The sequence below is a fragment of the Muscardinus avellanarius genome (assembly GCF_963383645.1).
Source record: "Muscardinus avellanarius genome assembly, chromosome: 19".
NCBI classification, from domain to species: domain Eukaryota; kingdom Metazoa; phylum Chordata; class Mammalia; order Rodentia; family Gliridae; genus Muscardinus; species Muscardinus avellanarius.
Genome location: NC_137805.1, coordinates 21307568 through 21335559, shown reverse-complemented (window position 1 = coordinate 21335559; position 27992 = coordinate 21307568). Strand labels below are relative to the sequence as shown.

Below are 27992 nucleotides of genomic sequence, written 5' to 3'. Positions count from 1 at the left end.
CCCTGGCCCCTTCTGGAAAGTGGAGGGCCCCTGGCCACTCCCTGTCTGGGCCTCTGGTGGCAGAACCCAGCTTGATTCTTCACTAGCAGCTTGGTTCCTAGGAAGGGCCAGGCTCAGGAGCCCTGAGGCAGTTGCTGGCGCATTCCAGGGCCAGCAGTGGCCTGGGCTGGTGTGCTCTTCATGGGGCCCAAGCGCAGGGCCAAATGCTTATGCGGTGGCCCAGAACAGAGCTTCTGGGGCCCCGGCGCCAGCCCTGGCCAGGAGCCCTGCCCACCCTGCTATCTCTGTGGCCCCCTGCTGGGCCAGGACCACGTGGATGGGCAGATCCTGGGCCAACTGCGCCCCCCGGCAGAGGATGAAGAGGCAGAGGGGGCCGGGGCCACTTCGCCCACAGAGCCAGCCTTCCCTGAGATGGGCTCGGAGGAGCTGCGGCTGGCCTCCTTCTACGACTGGCCGCCGACCGCGGGAGTCCAGCCGGAGCTGCTGGCCGCAGCTGGCTTCTTTCACACTGGTGAGCCCTGGTGTTTTACTGCAGACCTGGGAGCTGTTGCAGCCCGGGGCTCCATCCATCCCCACGCGGGAGGGTCTGACCCACACAGTGGGATCTCCTGGCACCTACTCTTGCTAGAGCCACTGTGAGGGGCCCATGGTCCTGGGGGGACCTGGATTGCCCTGGGGGAGCCTCAGTGTGTGGGCTCTGCTGGCCTGGTGGCCATGGCCACACTTCATGGGGGCCCCAGCAGCCCTGCTGATAGAGGTGCCCTGCTGCCTTTACTCCAGGCCGCGTCCCTGGGCAATGGAGGTTTAGGACAAGGTCAGGATGTGACCCATGTGGGCGGCCAGAGCCTCTTGACCACCATGGAGCTGCGGCTTCCCCAGACCCTTTACACACCAGGCTGGGCCAGACCAGACTACAGGCCAGAGCCCCAGGGCGCCAGGTCCAGTTGAGGCCTGGCCAGCCCAGCACCTGGCTGCTTCTCTCTGAAGCAAGGGCCACCTGGTCAGACTGGAGTTCAGATTCCGGCTCTTCCCCTTGCTGGACCCACGAGGGTCTCTGTAGGTGGGGACACAGCTGGGGTCATTGTTAGCTGTGTGACCTGGGGGCTCAGCCCTCTTTCCTGTGTGCTGTCTGACTTAGGACAACTGGACGCTGGGCAGGGAGGGTGAGTGCTGGGACAGTCAGGGGCCTCCTGGGGTCACAGGGGCAGGGTGATGCCTGCGGGTGCCTGCGGCTTGTCTGTGGGCTCTGCAGCAGATGAAGAGGGCACGTCAGCCCAGGGTGGCTGCGCAGGTAGAGACAAGGGACACGTAGGCCCCTAAAGCCAAGCCTGGCACCAGATCAGCCCTTCCTCCTGTCACTGGGAATCCTCCCCGGGGACAGGCAGCAACCTGGGCCTGAGGCTCCAGGCCCTCGGGGCCTCCCTTCCCCCTCCCGGCCCGCCTACTCTGGGGACAATGGAATGCCAGCTCAACCCTTTCCTGAACATTCTGGGCCTCCTGGCATGTGCCCCAGACACTGTTTCCTTTTCCCAGGGACAGTGAGGACCTATGAATTGACCATGAGTGCCCCATCCCTACCCCTCCTTGTCAACTTCCTGGCAGGAAAGGCCACCTGGGCCCCCATCCCCCCAAGCTCTCGCAGTCTTGAGGGGCCCCCTGGGCCGCTGGCTGGGGAGGGCTCCTGGCCACACACTGGGCCTGGGCCAGCCTCTCTGCCACACCCAGGCCAGCAGGATAAGGTGCGCTGCTTTTTCTGCTATGGAGGCCTGCAGAGCTGGGAGAGAGGGGACGACCCCTGGACGGAGCACGCCAAATGGTTCCCCAGGTAACAGCCTCTGGCGCTCCAGGTCTGATCATGGAGGACAGGGTGGGATGAACCCCAAGAACTGTCCAGCTAAGTCCAGGCCTGGCCCCAGGCTCCGTGGACGGAGCATGCCAAGTGGTTCCCCAGGTAACAGCCTCTGGCACTCCAGGTCTGATCACGGAGGTCAGGGGCTGAACCCCAAGAACTCTGCCCACCTAAGGCCAGGCCTGGCCCCAGGCTCCCCGGCCCACACCCCAGGGGGGCATCGGGGGCCCTGGAGGGGGCGCGCCTCCTACTTTTCACACAGGAGCCCCCTCTGGAAGGGTGGCTGGGCAGAAATTCTTCACTGCAGCTCTTCCCTCAGTGCTCAGAGCTCTCTTGAGGGTCCCAGCGAGTGCTCGAGCGGTGGGAGTGAGCCCAGCTGCCTGCTGCAGGGTGCAGGGGTCCTCAGGAGCAGTTTCCCGAGGCCTGAGCTCCACAGCGGGGCTCTGACAGCGCAGCCCTGACCTAGGCTCGGCCCACTTCTCCAGGTGCCGATTCCTGCTCCGCTCAAAAGGAAGGGGCTTTGTCCACAGCGTCCAGGAGGCCTATTCCACCCTGCTCAGCTCCTGGGTGAGTCCGGCTCTCCTTGGGCTTGGGTGGGTAGAGGTCCCCAGCCTGATTACTCTAGGCACGAATGTTCCACAGGACCCATGGGAAGAGCCGGAAGACGCCCTGCCCGCTGCCCCTGCAGGTAAGGGCCAGCGCACGGCCTGTGTGATTCCTTGGGCACCCGCGGCCTTTACTGTGGCAAGGCCACAGTGCATCCTGCCCCGCTGGACAGCAGGGCGAATGGGCACTGTGTCCCAACACCATGTGTCCAGGCCTCCAGGTCAGGCCACAGCACCTCTTTGGCACCACTGAGCAGCCCACCACAGGCACCAGCCAATACCCGGCAGGCCCGTGGGCACATGGGAGGCGGCTGTGCCAGGGTCAGCTCTGGCCTGGAGAGCTGGTTTGCCAGCCCTAACCAAGCTGCAGTGCACAAGCTGTCAGAGTCCAAGGAAGAGCGACTGGTAGGTGGGGAGCCCCAGGAGGGAGGGCCCAGGGTCAGACCTCGGCTCTTCCTGCCAACTCTGCAGCCACAGACAAATGACGTTTCTCTCCGTGCCTTGTGCCTACACTCTGGAGCAAGGACGCTGGTGCTGCTTGGGGTCACAAGTCTGTGCGGCCTTCTAGGGACATGGAGGTCGAGCTCCTGGTCCTCCCCCATGGTGCGGCACCCCCAGGCACCGCTCTAGGAACGCAGCTCCCCGTCTGTGAGGGTCGGGAGCTTCACCAGGCCTTGGGGTGCAGAAGCCACACAGGCACTGGCCTCTCCCTCTCTGCCTTGTAGATGCCACTGGTGGCCAGCAGTGGCCAGCGTGGAGCCAGAGCCCAGCTGCAGCCACCAGCCTGTCCCCGTTGCATCTAATGGCCAGTCTGCTCCAGGAAGAAGGCAGGGGCCGAGCCGCCGGGCCCAGAGGTACCTTGTCCCTTGGATGCACCTCTCCCCTCATGAGCCCTCTGGCACAACCACCACCCCGATCTTGCTGCTCCCAGAGCGAGTGGTGGCTACTGCCTCAGGGGTTGGGCGGGCAGTGCTCCCTGGCCGGCGGCCCACTCCCGGGGAGCCCTGCACAAAGCCTCTGGCCTTGGCTCCTCTTTCTGTGGGAGGAAGGAGGGCATGCCACCGTTGCGCTATTCTGCTCTCCTGGTCAGAAGCAGACCTGTCTCTGGGCTAGTCCTTGAGGCCGTCCCTAACTGCCCACAGCTCCTGTCCACGGGGACCCTGAGCTGCTCACACCCAGAGGAGAGCCTCAGCCTGAAGATACCTCGGAGGCAGGTGCAACCTGGAATCTAGCTGGGGCGGGGTGGGGACGAGGGCGAATAGGCCCTGTGGGGCTGATGGACACCAGGCATCCCGAGAAGCCCCGGCCCTGAGGGTGCGGGTGGTCTGAGTCCCCAGGAGCCGGGGACCTGCAGGAGCAGCTGCGGCGGCTGCAGGAGGAGCGGCGGTGCAAGGTGTGCCTGGACCGGGCTGTGGCGGTGGTCTTCGTGCCCTGCGGACACCTGGTCTGCGCAGAGTGTGCACCCAACCTGCAGCTGTGCCCCATCTGCAGGGCGTCCATACACAGCTGTGTGCGCACCTTCCTGTCCTAGGCCAGGTCAGCTTCCAGAGCCACCCCTGGCACCCCATGCAGCATCCTGAAGCCTGCAGCAGCACTTCAGGGACAAGGCTGGCAGCCCTCTCCCTCCTCCCTCCCAGCCAGTCCCAGTACTTTACCTTGAACCCAGATTCTGAGTCCTTTGCCGGGGGTAAGGGTCAGGGTGGGGGTGGGTGAAGGCCTCCCACCCAGCTGGGTGTGCAGGGCTCGCCAGGCTGAGGGGAGCTCTGGAAGGCCAGGGCTGGGGCTGCCCAAGCACAGGACCCTGGACCACAGCTCAACTAAGCCCGGAGGTAATGTGTGATGGGGTGCACAACGTCACTGAGTGGGGAAGTGGGTGGGGCCCCTCATACTTGTTGAGGGGCAGGAGTGTGGCCTTGAGCCTCTTACAGGCAATGTTCCCCCAAGATGTGGCAGGTCAGGGAAACAGATAAGCCCGATAGGAACCAGGACTCTTCCGCGCCTCCTCCTTTCCCTCCAGGTTCTGTGGCTGGCCAGAGGGGCTTCCGGTGAGCACCCTGCCGGCCTCAGCCTGCCCCTAACCACACAGTGGGCCTGCTGAGGACGTGGATCGTGTCTACCACCCATCCTCCCCAGTTCCCAGGCCACAGCCCAGGATGAAGGAGGAGCCCTGCCTGGCTTGGCAGGTGCTCTCACTGGGCTGTTTGATACTTCTGAAGATAAATAAAGCAGGGCTTCCCCTCAACGGTGCTCAGTGCAGCCTTTGTTCCAGGATCCTGGCCTCTGCCTCCCCACACACCTTCCTCTCACCAAACCAGACCTCTTCTCCTTGGTAGGGCAGCACCTGCCCCGAGCCCAGCCCCCCAGGCGGCTTCCCGTTCCTCCCCACTTCTCAGGACCCGTCCAATCCCCTCTCCCTTCCCCCAGTCCCATCTTTGCTAGAATACTTTCAGACCAAACTAGCCTCTGACGCCTCCAGGGACCCTGCTGTAATCAGCCGCCACGGCCATGTTTCTGGGAGGTTGGGCTGCAGGGCGGCCTCCTGTTTATTTGTCTACCTGTGGATGCAGGGGGTTCTCCAGGACCGCGTGCCAAGGTCCCTCTTTCTGAATGGCGCTGCCATTTGTTCCAGGAAGGTCCTCACCATACAGTGGCCCAGGCTCCAGCGCTGAACTGCGCTCCACCCGCAGCTTGAGGGGGCTGGGTGTCCTTACCCGCACGCGGGGGTGTTTGATCAGAGCCTTCACAGATCCAGGGGGTCACGAAGCACCTGCAGGGCTCCCGAGGAGGGGCTCCTCGGGAAGCGGTCTAGGCCTGCTGCAGGGGAAGCGGGAGAGCCAGTGCTGCCCAAGGAGAACTGCGGTGCAGTTTCTTTTTCTTCTCTTCTTTTGTGTCTTCATTTTTAGGAAAAGAAAATGATAGAAGTGTGCAGTCGTAGCCAGCCACAGCTTGCCGGCCTCCTGCAGGGTGCTGGGGGTGGGAGGCCCGAGGGGTCTCCTCCTCAAGGCGGTCACTGACGCTGGAGGTCGTGGGCGCAGAGCGATGATCCACGGCTTCCTCACTTACGCAGGCCTGTGGGGAGGTGGGGGTCAGAGAAACCTGAGGGAGGGGACAGGTCTGGCCCCCTCCCCTCAGAGGGCCTGAAATGCAAATGGCACAAAAGCCAAGAAAGGGGGCTGGGTCCAGGGCTGGGCCCGGGCCTAGGGTGGCCAGGTCTTATCCCCCGCTCCTTGGCTGCTGTGTCCACAGGGTCTTGGGCCACGGGTCTGGGTGTGGAATGTGGAGCTCCTGCTGGGCCCTTTAGTCTCCCAGGCTCCAGGCTGCAGAGAAGATCCCCGAGGTCTGTGCACCAGACAGGTCTGCCCAGCCCAAGTGCAGCCCAGGGTCCAGGTGTGTGCCCCAGGGGCGGTCAACCCTGAGGACCACAGAGGACTGCGGAGACCCCGCCCCACCCGAAGTCTTCACTGCCACATTTTTTGGTCCTGGGAGCTAGACTCCTGCTATCTCTGAGGACCCTTGGCCATGATGGGTCTTAGTCCCAGAAGGGCTGGAGAGTGCTAAGAAGGTGGCCAAGAGATCCTCGGAGTCCCGGGCAGCGGAGGAAGGCGCTCTACTGATCCTCTCTGACAGAAAACTCTAGAACTGCTCTGGGGCAGGGCTGCATGGGGTCTGGGGTCGGAAGAGTCTAGGACACTGCCTTCTAAGACAGCAGCCTGATCCTCCAAGATCGGAAGCCAGCACCTTGCCTTTCCTGCCACAGAGAGACCCGGGAGAGGTGCCACAGCCCCCCCTCCTGAGAAGAGGCCTGCCAGCACCCCCTCCTGCAGAATCCGTGTCTGGCTCCCACGGAACCTGCCGCTGTGGGCTCTGAGCCGGGAAGTGGGGCGGAGTCCCAGAGCCGCCGCACCCTGGGATGTAACTTGGAGCTGGCACAGAGGATCCATCTCAGAAAGGGGGAGCATGTGAGTGATGATGGATGGATGACAGACAGATGGACAGACAGATGCCTGATGAGGCCCCCCAAGAGGAGGAGCCTCACACTGTGAGCAGGCCCAGTGGGCCATACTTACAAATACGCCTGCTTGGACAAGAGGTTGGATGGTTTTTCATTGAAATGGTACAGGGGAAATGGATCAAATCCAGCAATGAAATCAACTGAAAGAAATCAAGACCCAAATAAAATAAAACTCGAGGGGTGGAAAAGATGGCACAGGGAGGGCAAGTGGAGACAGACTTCCCACCAGTGCCCGAGGGGCCCGGGGCAGCCTGCCCGAGCCGGCTCCAGGTGGGTGCGCAGGCCAGGGATGGTCCCTGGAGCCCTCAGTGTGTGACCTCCTGGCTGGAGGTCTGAATGGCCCCACGGTCCCAGCAGTGGGGCAGCCCAGGCCCTTATACCTGGTGTGGAGGGGACCATGTCCTTTCAGGCCCACCCAGTCAATCACCCATCCCTTGAGGCCGTCAGCACCACTAGTGGGACCGAGGGCTTTCTGGGAAGGTCCAGGCTGACCTGTCTTAAGCTGTTCTTAATACAATGGGCAGATGGACCTCTCATGCAGTCTGGAGGGTCAAGCAGCCCAGGAGGCTGAGGGTTGCTGGGGACAGGCTCAAGAAGAACCCCTGAGCCTCAGAATCATGCCCTGGTCTCAGCATAGGATGCTGCTGCTGACCCAGGGACCGCTGACCCCACGGCCTGACACCTAGATGGCTCTAGATTCCAATTCTGACCCTGGGGAGGGTTCTGCTGCCTGAGCTGTGGCTCTGGGGTGCCCAGACTTGGACTGGATTTCTACCCCACCCCCACCCCACTAGTCCTTTCTCTGCAAAGTCTTCCTATGAGACCACATCAGGGCCCTAAGAGGTCACCAGAGAGTTAGAATCATCACAAACCAAAGGAGAGCTATGAAGGGCTCACAGACGGGGAAATGGAAACGGGACGAACAAGTCTCACCAGCACCAAGGGCGAGAGTCATGCCACCAGGGCTCAGACCTTGCTCCTGAGGGTCACGGGGCAGACCAGACCCCACAGAACAGGAGCCCTTGGGCCAGCTGAGCCTGAGGCCCAGTCTAGGCTCAGGCTCCTCTTCTCGGGCTTCTGTACTGTCCCCTCTGTCCTGGCCGGATCCAGGGAGCGAGGCCCTGCTGCGCATAGAGACACCACTGAGGAGACCCCAGGCGCTGCCCAGACACGGCAGAACTTGGCTGCCACCTCTGCTAGCCTCCCACCCCAGGGACCAGGGGCATCACAGTGGCTTCGTGGGAGTGGCTGCATGCTTACAACTGTCCTCTTCCTCCGTGAGCGCGCTGACCACGTAGCAGCCGCAGATGAAGCCCAGGAGCTGAAAGACACGAAGAGGCCCGGGTGAGGACTGCCAGGTGGCTGAGGGGGCACGATCGCAGCAGTGCACAGAAGCGCCCCGGACACTGGAGCCCTCTCCTGGGCTTGGGCTCCTCCTCTGTGAAAGGAACAGCAGACCCAGCAATTTAGTGAGACCTTGTTCAAAATAGAAAAAAAAAAAAAAAAACAAAAAACGGTTGGGGGTAGCTCAAAGAAAGAATGCCTCTGGGTTCAACCCCCTGGCCAAAAGAGAGAGAGAGAGAGAGAGAGAGAGAGAGAGAGAGAGAGAGAGAGAGAGAGAGAGAGAGAGAGAGAGAAAGAAAGAGAGGGAGGGAGGAAGGAGGGCAGAGCTGATGTGCATGGCCTCGGGAAGCCAGTCCCAGGTGGGCTCTCTGCTTCTCCCCCACCCTGCTCCTGGGAGGTGTGTGCATGAGGCTAAGAACAGGACAGCCCGCGGGGCAGGGTGCAGGAGGCACTGGAGGACCTGCTGAAGCCCGATGAGCCCCAGGAGGCACTCTAAGCCCACTGCGATGCAGGGCCGGGAGGGCAGGTCTGGCCACATGGTCTTTGAGAAAAATGACCCACAGCAGGGCCATGGGGTGAGGTGAGGAGCAGTCAGATCCAGGTGCAGCAGGACAGCAGGCTCCCTGTCCACACAGCCTCACCCTGCAGGGCTCAGACCCGGCCCTGGGTTGGCAACGTGTCCTCCCAAGTCCCTTCAGGCCCAGGGCGCCTGGAGGAGAGCCAGGAACCCACACAGCACATGTACCTGTGCAATCTTTCCCCACCCCCAGAACAGCCCGCTGGGAGAGAGCAGAGCTTCCTCTGTGGCATCACAGTCTGACGCATGAGAACACTCTGGAATTTAAGAACGGGGCAGGAGGCAGCCAGAGGTGGTCTGGCATGATGCAGAGGCCCTCGGGAGGAAGTGGGGCTTTCTGGTGACCATCAGGCCCCTCCACCAAGCACCAGGTGCTCACAAGGGACTTGCTGACAGCTGGGCTTCTTCCACATCTGACCTGGCCCAGTGGCCTCCTCTTGAGTCTGGCCATGCAGTGCCGGGCCCCAGGCTGCAGCTGTGTGGGCTCTGTGCCCTGAGACGCCCCTGCTCTAGTGTAGGCAGGTGGGGCCACGCTCCTGGAAGTCCAGCTGGTGTCTAGGAGTGAGCTGGGGGTCAGGAGGCAGGTCTGGCTCCTCACTGACAGGAGACAACCGCAGAGGTCTCCCATGTAGCCTCTTCTGGCGCCACAGGACAGCGTGGAATTAGAGGGGTTTCAGGGTGGGTTCAAGTCCCCAGGAGCCAGGCCCCGGCGCTGGCCGTGGTTCTGAAATGCAGCTAGGCTTGTCCCGGGTGCTGGTGCTGCGTCCAACCTGGTGCCCAGCTTGCCTTGGGATGCCCAAGCTGGCCATGTCACACACTCCCAGCACACCCCTAGCTTCCCATGTCCCCCATCCATCCTGGGCTCCGGCCCAGCTCCTCCCTGAGCTCCCTGCCCCAGCTCTGCATATCTCTGCCTCCGTTGGCAGCTCCCTGGCCATATGCACAGGGACAATCCCAATACCCATCTCCCCTAGAGCCTCCAAAGCAGGTGGCAGAGGGCTGGGCTCCCCGAGGCAAAGCAAGCACCCAAGACTGGAGTGGAATCTGGAAAGCCACATTAGAGGAACTTCCCAGGAACAAGAACAAAAGCTCCAACTCCCCTCCTGGCAGAACTCTCCTCCAGTGTCGGCTCAGCAGAGATAGGCTGTGCCCTCCACGAGGGCCTTCACTTATGGTCTCTTGTCTCCTTGCTGCTGCAATTTCAGACTCTGTGACATGTCTCCCTGGCCAGCTGACTCTCCTCTTGAGGTTCCCACGCGTGTTTTTGGGCAATCGGGCCCCTTCTTGCATGACTGACTCACAGTCCTGGCACGGGATGGAAGCTGTGGTTCCCTGACCTGGAGACCAGTTTTTACTTTTTTCCTTCCTTCCTTCCTTCCTTCCTTCCTTCCTTCCTTCCTTCCTTTTTTTTTTTTTTTTTTTTTTTTTTTTTGGTGGTACTGGGGTCCCTGGAAGCTCTTCATCTCTGGACTACACTCCCAGAACTAATTTATATTTTTATTTGGAAACAGGGTTTCTTAAGCCAGCACGGCTGGCTTTGAACCTGCACAATCCTTCTGTCTCCGCCTCCCAAGCGCGGGGATTACAAGCGTGCGCCACCATGCCCGGCTTTGGAGGCCAGTGTTCTGTAGGAGGTGTGGGAGTAGGAAAGGAGGATCCCTGGACGCTCGTGAGGCCACCCCTTGCATGGCTTCTCATACTGCAGAGGCCCTCAGGTGTGGGACTCGGCTTCTGCCATCAGCCAGACATGTTTGCAGATGCTACTGTGTGTCCAGGGAAGGTCGGGGAACCTCGGGGTTTGGCCAGTCTCCTGTCCAAGGTTGTCCCTGCACTCGGGACCCTACGGGCTGGTGACGCTGCGGCTGAGCACCTTCCAGCCTCCTTTCCAATGAGTCCTTCCATCAAGTGACCTGTGTTTCACAGGAGGGGGAGCTGAGGCGCAGGGAGGGTGAGTGGTTCCTGGAAGGCGGCACAGTGGGAAGGTGGTATCACCTGGGTTGGGGGCCATCTCTTGACCTCTGTCTCCACTGGCCCAACTCTGTCACCACAGATGCTGGCTGCTCCTGAGCCTTGGGTAGGGCCAGAGAACCCCACCAGGCAGGATGTGGGTGCCAGCCTCACCAGGGTCATGGTCTGAGGTTTTGGGGGGCCACTTGGCTTTCTGTCCCCCAGCCTCGGGATATGTTGGCTTCTGTGACCAACAGGAGCTCAAAGACAGTGGAGGGACAGGGCAGGGTGGGTTCAAGCAGTCCTGCAGGCCTCTGTCAGGACATATGCCCCTCGCCTGTAGAGGCTGCCAAGGCTGAGGCGGGTCTCTGGGTCCGAGCCCAGACAGCCCACTCACTGTGGCAAGCAGGACGTGCCTTGGGAAGGAGCCTGGCGGTTCCTGGGTACCTGCCTCTCTGCTGAGGCCATCCCAGCAGCCACCGGGAGTGGCCTCATCCTGCAGCAGTGTGGAGCCTCCTGGAGTGCTCTGCGGCTCAGGCAGCCTCCGCTGACCAGAGCTCAAGGCCACAGCACCGGGTCTGATCTCAGAGCTCAAGGCCACAGCGCGGGGTCTGATCTCAGTGCTTTTCTCTCTGGGTTGGGGCCTGGGGTGGGTAACGGGGAGGAGGAAGGCAGATCGGCCACACCATGCACCCAGCATAGGCCAGCCCCGGAGGAGCTGCATAGTGTGAGGCCTCTGCCCTGGAAGTACGGATGGGAGTCAATGGAGGAAGCTCAGTTAGCAGGGCAGCTGCCAGCCCCCAGGAAGGCCGCCCACCCCTGTACTCCAGCTCCTCACAGCTTGGCTCCAGAGCGGAGGAACCTCGGCCTCTCTGGGTACTCGCCGGCCAGCGAGTGGGCCAAGGCCCCAGACAAAGAACAGGAGAGGCCTGTGGGTTCAGAGCCCCTGCACACCCTCTCCATGTGCACAGTGGTTCCCAAGGCCCCGCAACCTGCACTCTGCCCTCCTGCCCCTTACAGCCACCCACAGTCTTCAGCCATGTCCTGACCTCCATCTTAAAACAGGGTCACTGACTGCAGATGGAACATAACCACATCTCATCTTTGCTGACCTCATTCAGACCCAAACCTCCGACCTGCCAACTCAAGGCAGACCGTGACCTGAGGCCAGCAGGACGCGACCTTCACCCAGAACTGCGGCACCCCAGACACCTGTCACCAAGTCTCATCACAGGAACCGGTCCACCAGCCGAGACAGTGACGTGCAGGGGCACCGGGGGCCCCACGGCCCACAGGCCCTTGCCATCCTGGGTCTCCTGCCTCTCCCTCCACAGTGCCACTGGAGGCCCAGGTTGAAGCCAGTTCCCAGCCCACTTTGCAGCGGGGACCCTGAGGCGCCTGCAGTGTGAACCCAGCAGCCAGCCGGAGCCACCTGCGACCTCATGCCTCTTGGGAGTGCGAGAAAGCATGCAGTCTGGCAAGGAGGAAGACTGGCTCCTTTGTACACAAAGCACCCCTGCTCCAGGCAGGGCAGCCCTCAGCCCCGTGAGCCCTCCCCTCACCCCACACACTTGCCTGCTGGCCCTGACCCCACACTCACCGCCACCAGGACCTGCAGGCCGCTGTGCAGGACCTCCATGTAGCCATGTTCCAGGATGCAGCCGGCACCCGGCACCAGGGCCGGGCCCTGCAGGATGCCGAGGCCCGCCACAGATGCTTCCTCATGCAGACAGCCTGGCCCGTGCTCAAGCCACCAGGAGCGGTGCCGGGAGAGGTTGAAGGTTAGGAGCTGGCTGTCCTGGGGAGAGGTTGGCATGGGTATGGCCATCATGGAGAGCGAGGGAGGCCTGTCCCGGTAGGCTGCAGCCACCGGTGAGGAGCCCAGACCCCCGCTGCTCCTTGGCCAGGAGGCCTTTCTGCTGAGCCTTGGCCCTCACCCGGCTCTGTGGGAAGGCCTCCTGCTGGGAGACCCCAGGGCTTGCTGCCACTTTAAGTGTGTTGACCTCATGTCGGCCTCCCTCACTGTGGCCCCAGCCATGGCCTCAAAGTAGGGCTGACCACCTGCTGGTAGCCGTGTTAGCTCAGCCAGAGCAGAGCACAGTGGCTTCCACCGTACCCCCTCCTGTGAGCGTTGTGCAAAAGGCCCGGAGCAGCTCAAGGACATCTGCAGCCTCCCCTCTGCCCAGAGGGTGCAAGGGTCATCAGCCGGGAGGTTGGCTCAAGCCACACACGAGGCCAGGGCCAAAGACCCCCTCTGCCACAGGAGGGTGGGGGTTCCCTCTGCCTGCACCTAAAGCCCCCGCCTGCAATCCTCCGCCAGGTGGCCTGTTTCTGCACCTCATGCCCAATTCTCCCAAGCTCTGCCTGAGCTCTGAGGCCCCCTCTTCCATGGAACCTCCGGGTGTGCCCAGCAGCTGGAGGCTCCACAGTGCCTCGCCAATACCCCCTCCCACCCACACACCACCCAAATCTTTACTAGGCAGCAACCTTGGCTGGGATACAGCTGTGTACTGACCAAGCTCCTCCCCATGGGGAGACATACCAAGACCAAGCAAACTCACAAGTAACATGGAGACCCAGCTAAGAGCCCCCGGAAAGGGAGGTTCGTAGAACCCCTCCCCTCTTTACTCACCTGGGAGAGGCCCCCCACCTCCAGGTAGAAGCAGATAATGAAGACGTTCCAGGTGATCCAGATGGCCACCCACACAGTATACTGGGGAGATGAGAGACGGGGCAGAAGTTAAGCCCAGCACTCTGCACCTCTTTGCATGGCCGCCTTGGAGCCTCTGGGTAGGGCAGGGGCTCCCGGAACATGATGCTCTGCTTGGAGGAAGGGATTTCCCTGAGGCAACCTTGAATGGGTCTGGAGCCCTTGGCAGTCTTCCCACATCCACTGAAAGGGTGGCGGGGCTCCTGCTCCACAAGGGCGTCCAGGACACACGGCACTGGCATGGCCGATTCCAGAGTGCCAGCCCGGGAGGAGTTTCTCGGCCACTACTGTCGCCCAGAAGCATCCCTGCCATCTGAGGTGAGCGACAGCAAGGTATGGCTGGCCTCAACCGCTGAGTGCCCCCAAACCACCCCACAGAGCAGCCCCCCAGCGCCCTGTGACCCAGAGCCAGAATGTTTACTGCCTGGCCCTCCGCAGGAAAGCCCGCTGCAGGCCCCTGGCCAACAGAAGTTGTTTATCTGAATTAAACAAATATGCTGAGTGCCTCTGGCAAAACCTGACCAGCAGGAGGGCCCTGTGGGGTCTGCACCCTAATGGCTGCTCCCAGGTGCCCAGGTGCCCGGTGCTGTTTCTTTGTCTGCAAGGCAGAGGTCCTGACAGCACCCACACTCCTGGCAGTTGGGGAACATGCTTTTAAGGGAGCCCGGCTCCCTGGTGTGCTCCTTGAAGCAGCCCTTGCAAAGGCCAGCCGGGCCAAGTCAAATTCTAGGCATCTAGGCTGGGGCAAGTTCTGAACCTGGGCTCTGGGCTGGCATGTCCAAGGTTCTGGTGGCCTCCAGGACATCGGCACAGAGCACTGCTGTGGGAGGCCCCTGTCCTGGTCACCCCAACCCACCTGTCACAGAGGCACCGAGCACAGTGGACTCACCACCACAACGTAGCGCGGCCGGTACTGGATGGTGCCAAAGAGCCCCAGGATGACCACGACGCTGTGGACAAAGTTGGCCAGGATGGGTGCCCACTGGTAGCCCAGGAAGTCGAACACCTGCCTCTCCAGGATGGTGACCTAGGAGGAGGAGGTCCGTAAGGGATGGCGGGCTCTGAGGAGGCCCAGGGCCACCCGCCAGGCCCCAGGCCCCAGGGTGATGGCTACAGCATACCCCTTTCCTAACCACTCTGCCAGGCGGGCCCAAATGCCTGCTTAACCACCGCCATCAAACAGGGCCGAGCACCTACTGCTGTCCGAGAATCTCCAGCTGTGTCTGATGGCTCTGAGCATCACCACTGGAATGTTCCTCCCCTGAGCTGGCCGGGCCGCGCCGGTGGGGCCAGCTCTCAGGAGCCGACCCACTGGCTCTCTGCATTCACAGGACCCAGCTCGGGCCATCTGTCCAGTGACCCTCTGGCCTCAGAGGTGAGCAGACAGCTTGCCTGGGATGTGGACAGCATGCGTTGCACATGGGCCCCGTGTGCAAGGAAACACAAAACCAAATGTGGATGTGTGTGTGTGTGTGTGTGTGTGTGTGTGTGTGTGTGTGAAAGAGAGACAGACAGACAGACTGACTGACAGCTGTACGCCAGGGGCTGTGGAGCTTCTCCAGCCTGCTGTTTACAGACCCTGGGAGCCGCTTTGTAGTTTGGTTTTTTTTCCTTTTTGGTGTGACTGGGGACCGAACCGTACCAGCGAGCTACATCCCAGCCATCTTTACTTTCAGTCTAAGAGAGGGTCCCGCTAAGTTGCCCAGGTTGGCCTCAAACTTACAACCCCCTTGCCTCAGCCTCCTGAGTCCCTGGGATTCCAGACTTGCACCACTGCACCTGGCTGGCATTTTTAGAACTCTGTAAGGGAAAGATCCTTTTTGTGATCTGCTGAGTTCCTCCAGAACCTGCCCCTGCAGGAGCTGGTGGGTGCTGGCAGCTCTGGACCTGGGCTGCAGAGTCCCTGGGAGGGGACCCAGTGAGTGTGATTCGGAGTGAGGGTGGGTAGCCAGCAGGGCCAGGACCCCGGCCTGAGGGGGCGGACTGCACAGCAGAGCTGCCGCCCAACACACTGTGCTCCCGGCCACAGGAGGAGGGGAGCAGTGCTGGGGTCCTTCCCAGAAGGGAGCCCGGGCCCCCCTCTGATGGAGATTATAGACCTAACCCAAGAATGGGCTTGTCCCCTCATCCTGCCTGCCCAGCAAGCTCTCAAGACTCAGGCTGGGCCAAAGACCTCATGGTCCATGGGTGACAGGCCTGTACCCCAGCCCATACCCCTGCTGCCCCGCGTTCGGCCCCCAGGGTTGCCCCTCCAGGTCTCACCAGGCAGGGCCCTCACCAGCCTCTCTCCTCTCACGAATCCCAGGGCTCCCTCCCACACCCCTCACGAGCTGCCCCCATTCTGGCAGCTTTGACACGGCCCAGCTGCTGGGCTCCGTGTCCCGCCGGGCGCCCATGCTTGAACAGCACCAGCCCGGCTGCCAGCCTCTGGCTTCCGCAGGCAGCTGCCCCAGTCTCCCGCCGGGCCTCCCCCACCCCACCTACCCGGCACTTGCCCCACATCACCCCATGTGTCCTAGCTCCCACCCCATCATCTGGGACACAGCCAGCCCCACCCGCAGGGCAGTGCTGCCAGTCTCCTGCTGTGCTCCCGGCCTTTGGTGCCCCAAACACTCAAGCCAAGCACGGCGCTGTGGGGCCGTGAGGATCCGCCACGGGGGACATGCAGCGGGCTAAAGCCCCCAGTGCAGCCTCCTCTGTGGCCACCAGGGCACCACTTCACACAGGTGTCCAGAGCTCCCAGGTGCACGTGCCACCCAGGAGACCACCAGGCAGGGCTGCCCTGCCACCCAGCTGTGGGAAGTGGCAGCCCCAACCGTCCTGGCGGGGAGGCCTGCCAGACGCCTTGCAAACACTGTCCCTCAAGTGTTTTCTGTTTAGAGATCCCCAGAGCTATGGGTCTGGACCCGGGTCCCAGGTCCCGAGCTTCAGTTCAAGGCTGGGGCAAAGGGCCCTCGCCCTGCATGTGCCCCTGCTTCCCCGGAGGAGGTGCAGCAAGGCGCACACATCCCACTCAGCTCAGCAGTGTGACACGAACAAGAAGCAGAAGGAACACTTCAAACACTCCAAGCCTGAGAATTCCTAGCGCTACTGAAAACACCCCTGGTTGGGAGGCACACCCGGGACCCTCTGTGTCGCCAGGACAACTGGCAGGGAAGGCCCGGCTGCACCAGGAGGGACCACACTCTTCCAGAACCAGAGTGAGGACCCCACTGGAGAGGCGCCGGAACTCCCAAGTCTGCTCACCCCAGCTGGGACCTGCTGAAGTGGAGCCAGATACCCAGCCAGCCTCACAGCACGGGGCCCAGCAGCACCCCACCCCAGCCTTTCAGGACACGCGCTCCCCCCATGCCCCTCAAACTCGAGGCCCTGCTCACTGGACACCCCCTGCTCCCTGGGCCTGCACAGACCTCCAGCACTCTCTGAACTCCAGGAACAGCCCTTCCTCAGGCAGGGCTCAGGCTGCACCCTCCATGCCCAGCGTGGCCATTCCTGCCTGGGCCGGCCGGCTCCAGGCAGGAGCAGCAGGCCCATCCCCACCACCCCTGGGGAACCCAAGTAATCTGCACTCTGGTTCGTTTCACATCAGCTGTAAGGGATGCTGACCTGGTACAGTGTCTACGCACAGCAGTACTGCCTGGCCCAGAACTGGCCTCAACGGCCGATCCCAGACTGGCCCCTGTGCCCTGAGGGCTGCACATTGATGTTTCTCAACTGTGCACAATGGGCAAAGAAACCAGACTCTGAGGGCAAAGGCCAGTCTCTCCCTGCTTCAGCGAGCACCCTGGCCCTGAGCAGCATCCAGGGTGGGACAGACTCAGGCCTGGAGCCCTCGGCCAGCCTCACACTGATGGCCTGCAAGGACACGGTGAGTACCCTCTGCCTGTGAGGGCCCTGAGCCTGGTGACCCCACACTGGCAGGCCAGAGAGCGCAGGAGAGAGGGTAGTGCCGCCTACAGGGGCAGGTGTGAGCAAAGACCTGGAGGAGGTGGGAGAAGGGCAAGGGTCTGCACCGTGCTGGGGTCCCCAGCACAGGTCTGAGGAGCTAAGGAGATGAGTCTACACAGCACACACTCACGTGCACGGTCTGAGGAGCAGCGGCAGAGGTGGCACCTGGGACTCCTGCAGCCAGGGGTGGAGGGCTGTGCAGGGTCCTTCTGGTCTGAGCCAAGGTGCTCAGAGCTCAGTGCCCCGTGGCACTACGGCCAGATTCATGAGACTGAGGCTCTTCCCATGCGGGGGGGAGCACTGGGGCCTGCCAGGACCCAGCCCCAAGCCCCTTCCTGGGCTCCAGAGCCCCATCTTGTCACCACAGCAGCGAGGCCTGGGAACGGCCTCAGGAAGCTAGGCTGGCTCAGAGCCCACCGAGGCCACGCTATTCTTCAGGGAGAGATGCTTGGCCCTTTGTCTTGTAACTTGGTAACAAGAAAACTCTCATGCTTGTCAGAAGAAGGAGAAGAGGAGGAGGAAGAAGAAGAAAAGAAGGAGGAGGAAGAGGAGGAGGACTGCAGCAACACAGGCGGCAGTGGCCTCAGGACCCCCAAGCTTCCCCGTGCCCCATACCCTCCTGCAGCAACCGCAGGCCTCTTCCCCCTGGAGCAGAGGAGGGACAGATGAGTGCCCAGCCCAGCCCAGGACAAAAGGCTTTAGAGAGCTTCCTGCTGCATCTGATCTGTGATCCTGCTGGAAACAGGAAGGAACACAGTCCCTGGGCTCACCTGGCTGAGCCTGAGCCTGCTAGAAGCCTCTCCAGGGATGTCCTGCTGCCCTCAAGCTGGGTCACCCTTTCCTTCTTTGCTGCTACCAAGTTTCTTCCCCCAGGAGGGAGTCCCCAGGAAACATGGCAGGACTGCTTCCAAGATATGAGGCCGGGCTCTCCCCAGCCTGTGCGGACCACCACCTCCATCCCGCACCATCATCCTGTCGGGTGAAGCTCCCTCCTTCCCAGATGTGGGACACACGGTCTGTGCTCTTCCTGTGCAGAGGACAGGCCGCCGGACTGTACCACCAGGGATGCGGAGGCATTCTCTCCTTACAACTTCTCAGAAGCTGGGCATGATGGGTCACACCACGGGTAATTCCAGATACTCAGGAGGCCGGAGGCAGGAAGATTACAAGTTCAAGGCCAGCCTGGGCAATTTTGTGAGGCTCTACCTTAAAATTTAAAAAATAAACACAAAGGACTGGGAATGTGGCTCAGGGGTAGAGCACACTCTAGGATGCTCAAAGCCCTGGGCTCAGTACTTGCACCATGAAATATTAATAAGCACAATGACAAGATGTATAAATAAGTAAAATGTAATAATGACAATATAAAACAAATAAAATAAAATGTAGCAAGAAACAGCCCCATCCTCCTCTCCAGGTCATCTAGCTTCAGAAGGAAGGGGGGGCACCCACCCAGCTGAGCCCACCACCCACACAGCCACACAACCTGCAGACAACAAGGCAGTTTCCTTTTTAAGACAGAAACCGGGGCCCATTAGCATCTAAGCAAAGGCGCTTCCCCAGCCTAAAGACCTTTGTTCAGCCCCCTCTGGCAGGGGCAGCCAGGAACCCATATTCCAGGCATGGGGGTGGGGGTCTCCAGGCTCTGGGCAGCATGCAAAGTTGGCCGAGGGACGCTCAAGTTCTCCGGCAAAGCTCTGCACCCAGGGGGCCCACTGGTTCCCAGCACAAAAGGCTGGGCAGAGCCCGTGGGCACAGGGACTCAGACCCTCCCGCCTGAGGGGATCCAGGGCAGCAGGGCTCGCACACACCCGCAGGGGGGCAAGGCTCCCACGCTGAAGCACAGTCCCTCCTGTCGGGTCTCAGACACGAACTCTTGGCAGCTCAGGTTGCCCTCTTGGCGCTGCTTCTGGAACACGCGCACGCTCCTTCCCTCCGCTTGGCCTCTGGCCTTCGGACACGCGTGGGCTCCACGCAAGAGCGCTCCTCCCTGGCCTCACCTCGGGACTTGTTGAGCGCAGCCGCCAGGGTCGCCCCCACACAGGCTTTTGTTTTGTTCCACGCCAGCCCCCCCCCAGCCGCTCTCCGGCACCCGTCCCCGCTCGGGACACCGCGTCCTCGCGCCAGCTGCGGCGGCCCCCGGCTGCTGTCCATCCCGGAGCCTCCCCGGGCTGTCCCGCATCAGGAGAGCCGGACCTGCACGGACTCACCAGCTGCAGGGCGCAGAGCGCGAGGAGCGTGCAGCGCCCGGAGCAGGAGCCCATGATTCCCCGCCGCCTGCGGGCGCCACTGCCGGGAGTGGCCCCAGCCCAGCCCAGCCCGCCGCCCCGGGCCGCCCAGCCGCCCGCAGACCCCGCCCCGCCGGGCAGACCCGGCCCCACCCGCCAGGCCCCCTCAGAACAGCAGCTGCCGCGTCTCCCGGACCACCCCACCCCCGGGGCCCCTGGGGGCTTCGCCCGCGGAGGAGGGGGCGCAAGACCTCTTCTTAAAGGGGCGATGGCGCGGCGGCTCTTGGAGGCACAGTGGCTCTGGGACCCACCGGCCTGCCGTGCGCATCCAAGATGAACAGCCGGCCGGGACCCCAGGAAGCCTCTAGCCCACAGCTGTAGGCCGCCCATCCTCCAAGTGCTTCCTCCGTGGCCATCTCGGAGTCCTCGGCTTGGAGAGGTCCTGGACCCCGGTCAAGACTTCAGAGGTCCTCTGGAGCAGGGCAGGGGCACTCTGGGGGCTGGAGGCCAGAGAAGCAGAGGAGGGTCCTGGGGAGGCGGTGAGCAGGCAGCCAGGGACTCACATGAACTGGGCTGGATTTCAGCTGAGGTCAGAGGAGGCCCTGGCCTCTCCTTGGAGGAGAATCTTGTGCTAGAGACAGGAGGTGGTCTCCACCAGGCCCCAGAGGAGCTGACCTGAGCTCCTGGGGGCCACTGGGTTCAGAGGTATATGGGGATGGGGAGAAGGGGCCACACCAGGCAACCCTGCCACAGAGGACTTCTGGGGAGCCCAGTGTTCATTCAGTCCAGTCGTCCTGGCCGTGGGCCACTGGTCTTGACTTGAGCGGCCCAAGCTAGAGGGCAGAGGCCAGCTTCCTCATGGGTTCAGAGCCTGGGCAGCCCTCTGTGCACCCTCCAGTGTGTACTGGGCACCCCCTTCACAAAGGAGCCATCTGGGAAGATCACTGGGGGTAGTGATCTTAGTTTCTAACTCACTGCTATTTTACCAGTTACCAAGCCTTTCCCGTAGTCATGGAGGAGGCAGGCTAGCGTTCTCTGCCTGTTTAACAGAAGAGCAGGTCAAGGGTGTCAGCCTTGGGAAGGAAGCTGGCTGAGGTGACTAATCCCGGTTCCTGGGGGACACAGGTCAAACCCCAAGGAGTGGGAAAGGTCAGAGAAGTGAGGTGCAGCTTTGTGGGGGAAGCCCAGGCTGTGGGTCCTCTGTAGGGAGAGAGCAGTGGGGTGGGCGTCGGACACTGGGGACACCCAAAGCAGCACTGGTGAAGCTGGCAGGGTGGCAGGAGCCGTGACCCCCAGAGAGAGGCTGATGGGATGCCTCAGCGAGCGCACCCCCAGGCTTGGGGCAGAGCTGGCCTGATGTTTTCTGGTCCTGACCTTTGGAGCAGCTCTGTGGAAATGGCAGGGCTTCCCAGGATGGGGCTCCTGGGGAGTTGCTCAGTGGGGGGAGCTGCGCAGAGCCCCTGCAGCCTGCACGTGGCTGGAGGGTGCCCGGGACAGGCCGTCCTGGCATGGTCTGTTAGCCAGGGGTGCTGAGCAGCATGCCTGTCCTCCACCCACGAGGTCCCTGTGGCACCTGCTCCCCAGGGCTGACAGACACACGTGTCCTCAACATGCACTGATGTCCCTTGGGACGGCCTCTCACTGCTGAATGTGGGCTCCTGGTCACCAGGAGAGAACACTGAACATGGCTGAAAGGCCCAGACCACCCTCTGACCACGCACATCCGCGGGAGCAGCCTCACACCTGGCTGCCCTGTTTGCAGAGAGGTGCGTGTGACCACAGCCTGACTGCCTCCAGCCGCAGTGGAATCCAGCTTGTGTCTGAAGTGCAGGCGGCAGGGTGCAGCTTGTGGCGAGTGTGGCTGAGGTAGGTCCCTGCATCTCAGCACTCCGTGGCCTCAGCCTGCGTCTTCCGCAGCTCCGGACAAGGGCTGTGTCCTTCCCAGTTCTGACGGACAGCAGACATCTTCAGCTGCTGGTGCTTTGCAGTTCCCAGGCTACAGGCTGCCCCTGGCTGTCCAGGGCTCACCCTTTGGGACAAGGGGGGTGTGGACCGTTAGGAAAGCCAACTGAGCCGGCTCTTCCTGAGACGTCCCCTGGCTCAGGGGCTGCTGGGGCCCTGGGGCCTCCTCCTCCTGTCATTTGTTCACCTTGCAAACCTGGTCGGTCTACATCCACAGCAGGGACCCAGCGTAAGCAGCTTCTGGGCCACACTGACCACCTGGTCTAGAACTCAGAGCACCAGGTGCACGGGAAGAGAGGAAGCTTGACAACGGAGGTCTGTGCAGTGTCTACTTCACAGCCCGCCCCGCCCAGGCCCGCCCCCAACCCCAGCACGCCTCCCAGAGCCATCCACTCTGTACTGAGGTCCAGGCGTGCCCTGTTCTATCCTAACAGGTTGCTGCAAGGAGGTATGTAGACCGCACGTGCCGGCGCCTGCTCGGCCAGTGGGCTTCTCTCCGGCCCCTGACAGGTGCTCTGACCCTCGTTTTCAGACGAGGAAGCTGCCTGGGGAGGTCACACAGTCCTGGGGAGGTCACGCAGTCCTGGGGAGGTCACGCAGTCCACAGGAGAAGGCGCAGTAAGGACTAGCTTTGTACTGGGCTACATCTTCAAGCAGGTATCTGCTGCCACCAGAATTTCACACATTGCAAAGTGCTGTGCAGCAGGTGTGGGTGTCCCTGGGGCTCCGCTGACCAGGCAGTGCCCAGTACCACACAAAATAAAAGTAAACCATGTGATCTGTCTGTGTATTTACTGTGCTTTCGTTGTTAATTTAGTGTGCATGCCTTCTGCTTATAAAAGAAAAAATTTACCCTAGCTGGGCGTGGTGGTGCACGCTTGTAATCCTGGAGCTTGGGAGGTGGAGACAGGAGGATCACGCTGGTTCGGAGCCAGCCTCACTGGCTTAAGAGACCCTGTTTTCAAATTTAAAAATATAAAATAGGTCTGAGAGTGTAGCCCAGAGGTAGAAGGGCTTCCAGCAACCCCAGTACCACCAAAAAATAAAAAATAAAATAAAAAATAAAAAAATTTACCCTAAGCCAGAATGCTATGCCATGGGGACAGGCTGTACCAAGACACCTTAGAGGTCCTACTGCCCAACAGAGGCCCCTTCTCACTGGCCCTCAGGTGGCAGAAGGGGCAGGAGGCTCCAGGGTCCCTTTTGTAACGGTATTAATCCCATTCATGAGCCTCAACAGCATCTCCTTGGGGCTGACGATTCAACATGATTTTGGGGCCCTGGAGGCTGTGAGAGAGGCTGGGGCAGGGCGTAGGGTGGACAGGGCCAGGGCTAAGCCAGCAGGGTGTTCAGCTAGAGACAGCCTGAGCCCAGGGGAGTTGGGGGAGCTCACCCACTGACAGGTGGCCTGGGCCATATACAGCCCCCAGCCAGGGGCCACTCTGGAAAGGGGTATGGTGGCATGGGTGACTGTGGCCGAGGTAGGTCCCTGTGGGAGGGTCCAGGTAGTGAGCACAGGGCCAGCACTGGTTGCCAGGCCACCTTTTCCTTTGGGAGTCTCCACTGGGTGTCTGGTTCACAGGCAACCAGGGAATCCAGGTGGCCGCAAACTCAGGGTCCCCTGTGCTTCGATTTCTGTGGGTCTGAGGCCCGGCACAGGCTCGTGTGCCTGTGCTCAGCTCCCTCCCTCAGGTGCTCAGGCCCCCGTGTGGGCCATGCTTACTGTTGGCCACATCCCCAGGCATGCCAGTCACAGCTTACTCATGGTCACACCCAGGGAGCCTGTGGGGGCTGGTCTCTCCTGCCCAGCCCGGTGCGCATGAGGGGGTTCATGACTTTGATTGCCTGCAGGGACCCTCTAGGCCTCAGCCAGTTTTCCTCCTAGCCAATCCGAGACAGGAGCCCAGCACAGTTCCAGATGGAACTCAGGCAGGCTTAACTGCCCCCTGGAGGCCAGTGAGGCCTGCACTCCTGGGCGGCCTGGGAAGTGAATTGGGCAGTCTTCAGGCTGGGCTCAGAGTCCCAAGGGCGCTGAGGGCTCCGAGATCCAGGGGTTGAGGCAGGTGTGTCTGGAGGGGATGTGCTGAGCAGGAGGGGAGCAGCTGGGGATGGCAGCTGTGCCAGGGCTCCGTGTGCTCCTGGGGAGGGTGGCTCCTTCCTGCTCACCACCAGCCGCTGCCTTGAGGCCGACCCGGGGCCTTTGCGTGGGAGCAGACTGGGGGGGCTACATCCATACCCTTGTGCCACCAGCTGCAGGACCCTGGTGTGTCTCTCGAGTGCCCGGCTGTGGCCTTGCCACCTGTGCAAAGTGGACACAACAGAACCTGCTCACTGGGCGGCCTTGGACAGGTGCCTGGGCCAGGCGCACACCATTAACTCTACCTGTCATCACCGTGTGGATGGGGGACTGGCCTGGTGAACCTGAGCCCATGAGCCTGAAGGCGCATCCCCACGCACCCAACAACCCCACACACTAAAGCCCCGTGACGCGCACAAGTAAACACACTTCTGCAAGCATACACATGTACACACACACACACACACACACACACACACACACACACACACCAGCCAAGTGGGCTGCCCTCCACAGCTCTGGGTAGGGAGGTGCTCCTGCTCTGTCCTTGCAGCTATTCCCAAGTCTCCTGTGCACAGCCAGACCGCACCAGCCTCCAGCGCTGGGCACCGCCTCCTTACTTTCACTGACCTCCCTCATGCCTCCCTCTCCGCGTGGTGTCATCACAGGGAGAACTGCAGAGCTTCAGGGTAGAGACCACAGGGATTCACATTACTGCATCTGCACGTTGACGGACTGCCCACCGGGAAGGACCTGAGTACCCTAGAGTAGGAGCGTTTCAGTGCAGCTATGTGTTCTGCACCATTTGCCACCGAATCGGCTCCTCTCTGGTCTCCAGGAGCACTTTGTCCCTCTGTCCCTTGGCCACCGTGAGCCTTGACGTTGTGGAGGCAGCGGCATCACGGGTGCCCTGAGGTGACAGGCTTGTACTGTCTACAGAAGGGCCACACCCGTCTGAGTTGTGGGGACTGGGAGATTCCCTTTGGGGTGACCAGAGCCCTAGATCTCCTGGGCCGGTGGGAACTGGGTGACGAGGCAGCACCATGGCTTTCCTGCTTCACGATCAGAGCTGGAGACCCAGCTTCTGCTGGTCGCTTGTTTCCCCACGTTGGTGTTGACGCCGTTGCGCTGAGCCTTCAGGACACTTTCCTTTTCCTCCTTTTCAGCTTCGCAGCCTTCCTCCAGAAGCCCGCTGACTGGCCCAGCAGACGGTTGGTTCCTGCTGTCTGAACCTGTGCCATCTCCTGCTGCCATGTGTGTCGACGCCAGTGGCGCCCACCCACGCCACCTTGGCTCTCACGCTCCAGGCCTGCCTTAACTGCAGGAGCTGTGGGCCTCCTGAGGCTGTCCTTGGGCTGCAGGAGGTGCCTTTGGAGGCTGGAAGTGAGGGGAACCTCAGAGCCTGGGGGTAGCTTTCAGCGGGAGGGAATGTAAACAGACAGCAGTGGGCCCACCATACCTCCTGCCACACCTTGACAACGAGCGCCTGTGTTGCCAGTGGGTGTCTAACAAGGCACAGCCACTTGGAAAACTGTCTAGCACCTTTCATAAAGTTCAACACGCACCTCCTCTATCACCCAGCGATGTCACCACTTGGGCACAAGTAAACAAGACGCTCACCAAAAGACGTGGGCTTGGTTTCAAGGCGGCTTAATCCACAAGTTGCCTTGTTAACTAGAAACAACGTAGAAATGACCCCAGCGTGTAAGCGGAGGACCGATAATAAGTGTGGCATGTTCACTTAGCAGAAGACTGAGCAATAAGGAACAAGCGTCCACGCACATGGCCTGGATGGCTCTCAAAAGCATCATGCCGGGAAAGAAGCCAACACAAGAGAACATTTCTCACTCCTATTTATATGAAGCTCTAGATCAGACAAAACTAAGATGACAGTGGTTGTCTCTGAGGGACATGTTCTACCGCTGACTACTGCGTAGGCTCCAAGAGAGTGTGCACGTGGCAAACCCAGCAAGCTACACTCCTCACCGCAGGCAGAATACACCTCAATAAAAATGTTCAGCCTGGCAGGGTGTGGTAGTGTGTTATGAGCACTATGAGCGGCAAAGTTTGATTAACAGTAAGTTTAATTAGCAGTGTGCTTTTGATTGACAGTGTGCTATGAAATATTATGGCATAGTTGTAAACAAATATTATGGGAGAGACTATAGGATAGTTAAAAACAAATATTATGTAAGTGACCAATTGGAAGAAAGGATACAACCTGCTAACCAATCAGAAGAAAGGTAAACAATCCAGTCATGACTACACACACAAAAAAACCCTCTATTTATTTATTTATTTATTATTTATTTATTTATTTATTTGCGGTACTGGGGATGGAACCCAGGGACATTTTACCTCTGAGAGACACCCTCAGCCCTATTTTTTATTCTTTATTTTGAAAAAGGGTCTCACTGAGTTGCAAAAGGCCTAAGTAGCTGAGGCTGGCTTCGAACCTGTACATTCCTCCTGTCTCAGCCTCCCAAATGCTGGGATTACAAGCATGTGCGACCACACAGGGCTTAAAAAACAGACAAAACAACTCTATTTAGAAAGGACCAGAGGCCAGCTACACGTGAAGGAGGCGGCTGCCAGGAGCCACAACCGACTCAACTCCAAGGAGCCCAGGCGTCCACAGGGGCATGTCTGAAGTGACTGCTGATGGTCAGGGACCAAGGGCCTGCCTCTGCAGCCTCTGAGGAGACCACACTCTCTGGCCGGCCCCGGGAGGATTACCAGGCCACGACCAACAGCCCATTTTGCAGAATGGACTTTTGATTTGGACTTTGAACTGCTAGTGAGTGAACTGTGTGAATGTGATCTTAATTTGCGTGTAATTAACAGAACGTGCTTTAACTTCTTTTGACCCAAATTCGCCAGGGATAGGCTGGAACACTGTATGGGGATGTCCCCCATTTTGCTTCTATCAAGAAAGCCAACACGGAGGCAAGACACAAGTTGTGCATGTTCTTTGCTTTACCTGACAGCGCATGTAAAGAGATTACAACAGGCACACGTCTGTAATCCCAGTACTTGGGAAGCTGAGATAGGAGGACTGAAGGTTCCAGATCAGTGCAATCTCAGGACCCTGTCTCAAAGAAATAAAAAAATAAAAAGCTGGGGGTGTGGCTTAGGGGTAGAATGTCCCTGGGTTCAATTGCCAGTGCTCCACCACCACCACATATTAAAAAATACACAGAAAGGCAGAATAAACAAGAGGTATATATCCCAACTTCAACAGCTCGCTGGCGCCCATTTGCACATAGGGGTCTGCTGCTCACGCTGCCTGTGGCCGCCCCGCAGCCCCTCTCCGGGTGCCCTCCTTGGCCAGGCCCCACCTGTGCAGGCCGGGGTCCGGCCCCGCCTCGCCCCGAGCCTTCCCTCCCCGCGGGGCCCCGCTCCCCAGCCCGCCGCAAGCCGGCCTCGAGTCCCGGGCTGAGGGAGCGTTCCTCGCGGCAAGTCGGGAGCGCGGCGGCGCAGACCGAGCAGCGCCAGGCCCACGGCGCCGCGGCCCGGAAACGAGGTGGTCTTCCCCGCGGCCGCCGCGCGGCGCTTCCGGGCTGGGGCAGGGCGGAAGTCCCGCCCACCGCCTTCCCGTGAGGCCTTGTGGAGGGCGACGTAGCCGGAAGCTGCTGGCGGCCGGTGGGCGACCCGCGCGCCCGGTGCAGCTCGGCGGCCCGGCCTGCGCGCTGCCCGACCCGGCCCGATCGCGGCGGCCAGCTCGCCCCCGCCAGGTAAGCCTGTACTCGGCGCTCGGACGCCGCCCGAGGCCGGGTCCCGAGCCCCCCGCGCCCGCCGAGCTCCCCGGGGCCGGCCCTCCAAGCCTGGACCTCCCGCCGCCCCCACCTGAGGCCGCCCGATCGCAGCCGCCCCCACCTGAGGCCGCCCGGCCGCCCGATCGCAGCCGCCTGCCGCCGGGGCGGCCCCGCGCGTCTCCGACAGCACCCCTTCCCGAGCCCCCGCCGACCAGCCCCGGCCCGGCCCGCTGGCTGGGGCCCCAGGGCGCCCCGCGGCTCTTCCACCCCCAGAAGAAATCGTCTGTCCGGAGGCGTTGGGAAAGCCAGGCTCTCCTGCCGCAGCCTGCGTTATCGCCTTACCCCTTGCCCTTTGACAAGGGTGATTGTCTGGAGGGAGGGCGAAAAGGACGCAAAGATGGGCTCTTAACACTTTTCCAGCGTACCTGGATCGAGAAGGACTGTCCTGTTATTGTCTGCCCTGTTAAACAGCTTAACCGCAGACTACCACTTCTGAGAAATAATTCTGCTCACTTATTACAGGCTTCATATTCCTGCCATGCCCTGTTAATGACAGCAGCCAAGTGGAACCTTAATTCTTTATGGTCCAGGGGGAGGTAGCTCTTAAGTTTGCTTGGCATCCATTCTAGGATCATACCTGCCAGAGTTCAGAAATAAAATGTTCTTTAGGAGAAGGCAGGGCTGTTGTTCTTAGACATAGTTTCTTTGGGCGCCTCTGTCAGTTCTGAAGAACACGTTTGTGGTGTCTCCTGACCCCTGCTTTGCTCTAGGGCTGAGCCATGTCTTTAATGCCTCTTGATCTCAGCTTAAGAGTGCTTCAACTTACGGCCCAAATGTCCTCCTATCTGACAGTGACGTAGTGGACTCACAGATGGTCTCATTTGTCTCAAACTTGCTGAAGTTATGTTTTTATCATCTTTTTCCAGATGTTAAGAGTTCTTGGACTGTTTTTCCAGATAAACCGTAGTTACGCTCTTG

At 60.8% G+C, this 27992-nt stretch overlaps 2 protein-coding genes across 2 annotated transcripts; one reads left to right on the top strand and one right to left on the bottom strand.

The window, feature by feature from the left end:
- Positions 1 to 180: 180 nt before the first annotated feature.
- On the top strand, positions 181 to 3985 carry BIRC7 (baculoviral IAP repeat containing 7; the record flags this gene model as incomplete). Its single annotated transcript, XM_080716467.1, has 6 exons — positions 181 to 511; positions 1726 to 1825; positions 2335 to 2416; positions 2492 to 2537; positions 3597 to 3668; positions 3792 to 3985. 6 exons carry the CDS (start codon positions 181 to 183, stop codon positions 3983 to 3985), a joined length of 825 nt encoding a protein of 274 aa, XP_080572593.1.
- Positions 3986 to 6517: 2532 nt separating this feature from the next.
- NKAIN4 (sodium/potassium transporting ATPase interacting 4) lies at positions 6518 to 19256 on the bottom strand (the record flags this gene model as incomplete). The annotated part of the gene is made up of 6 exons (XM_080716226.1): positions 6518 to 6606; positions 7727 to 7787; positions 11935 to 12132; positions 12967 to 13047; positions 13934 to 14071; positions 19203 to 19256. 6 exons carry the CDS (start codon positions 19254 to 19256, stop codon positions 6518 to 6520), a joined length of 621 nt encoding a protein of 206 aa, XP_080572352.1.
- Between the last annotated feature and the right edge of the window lie 8736 nt (positions 19257 to 27992).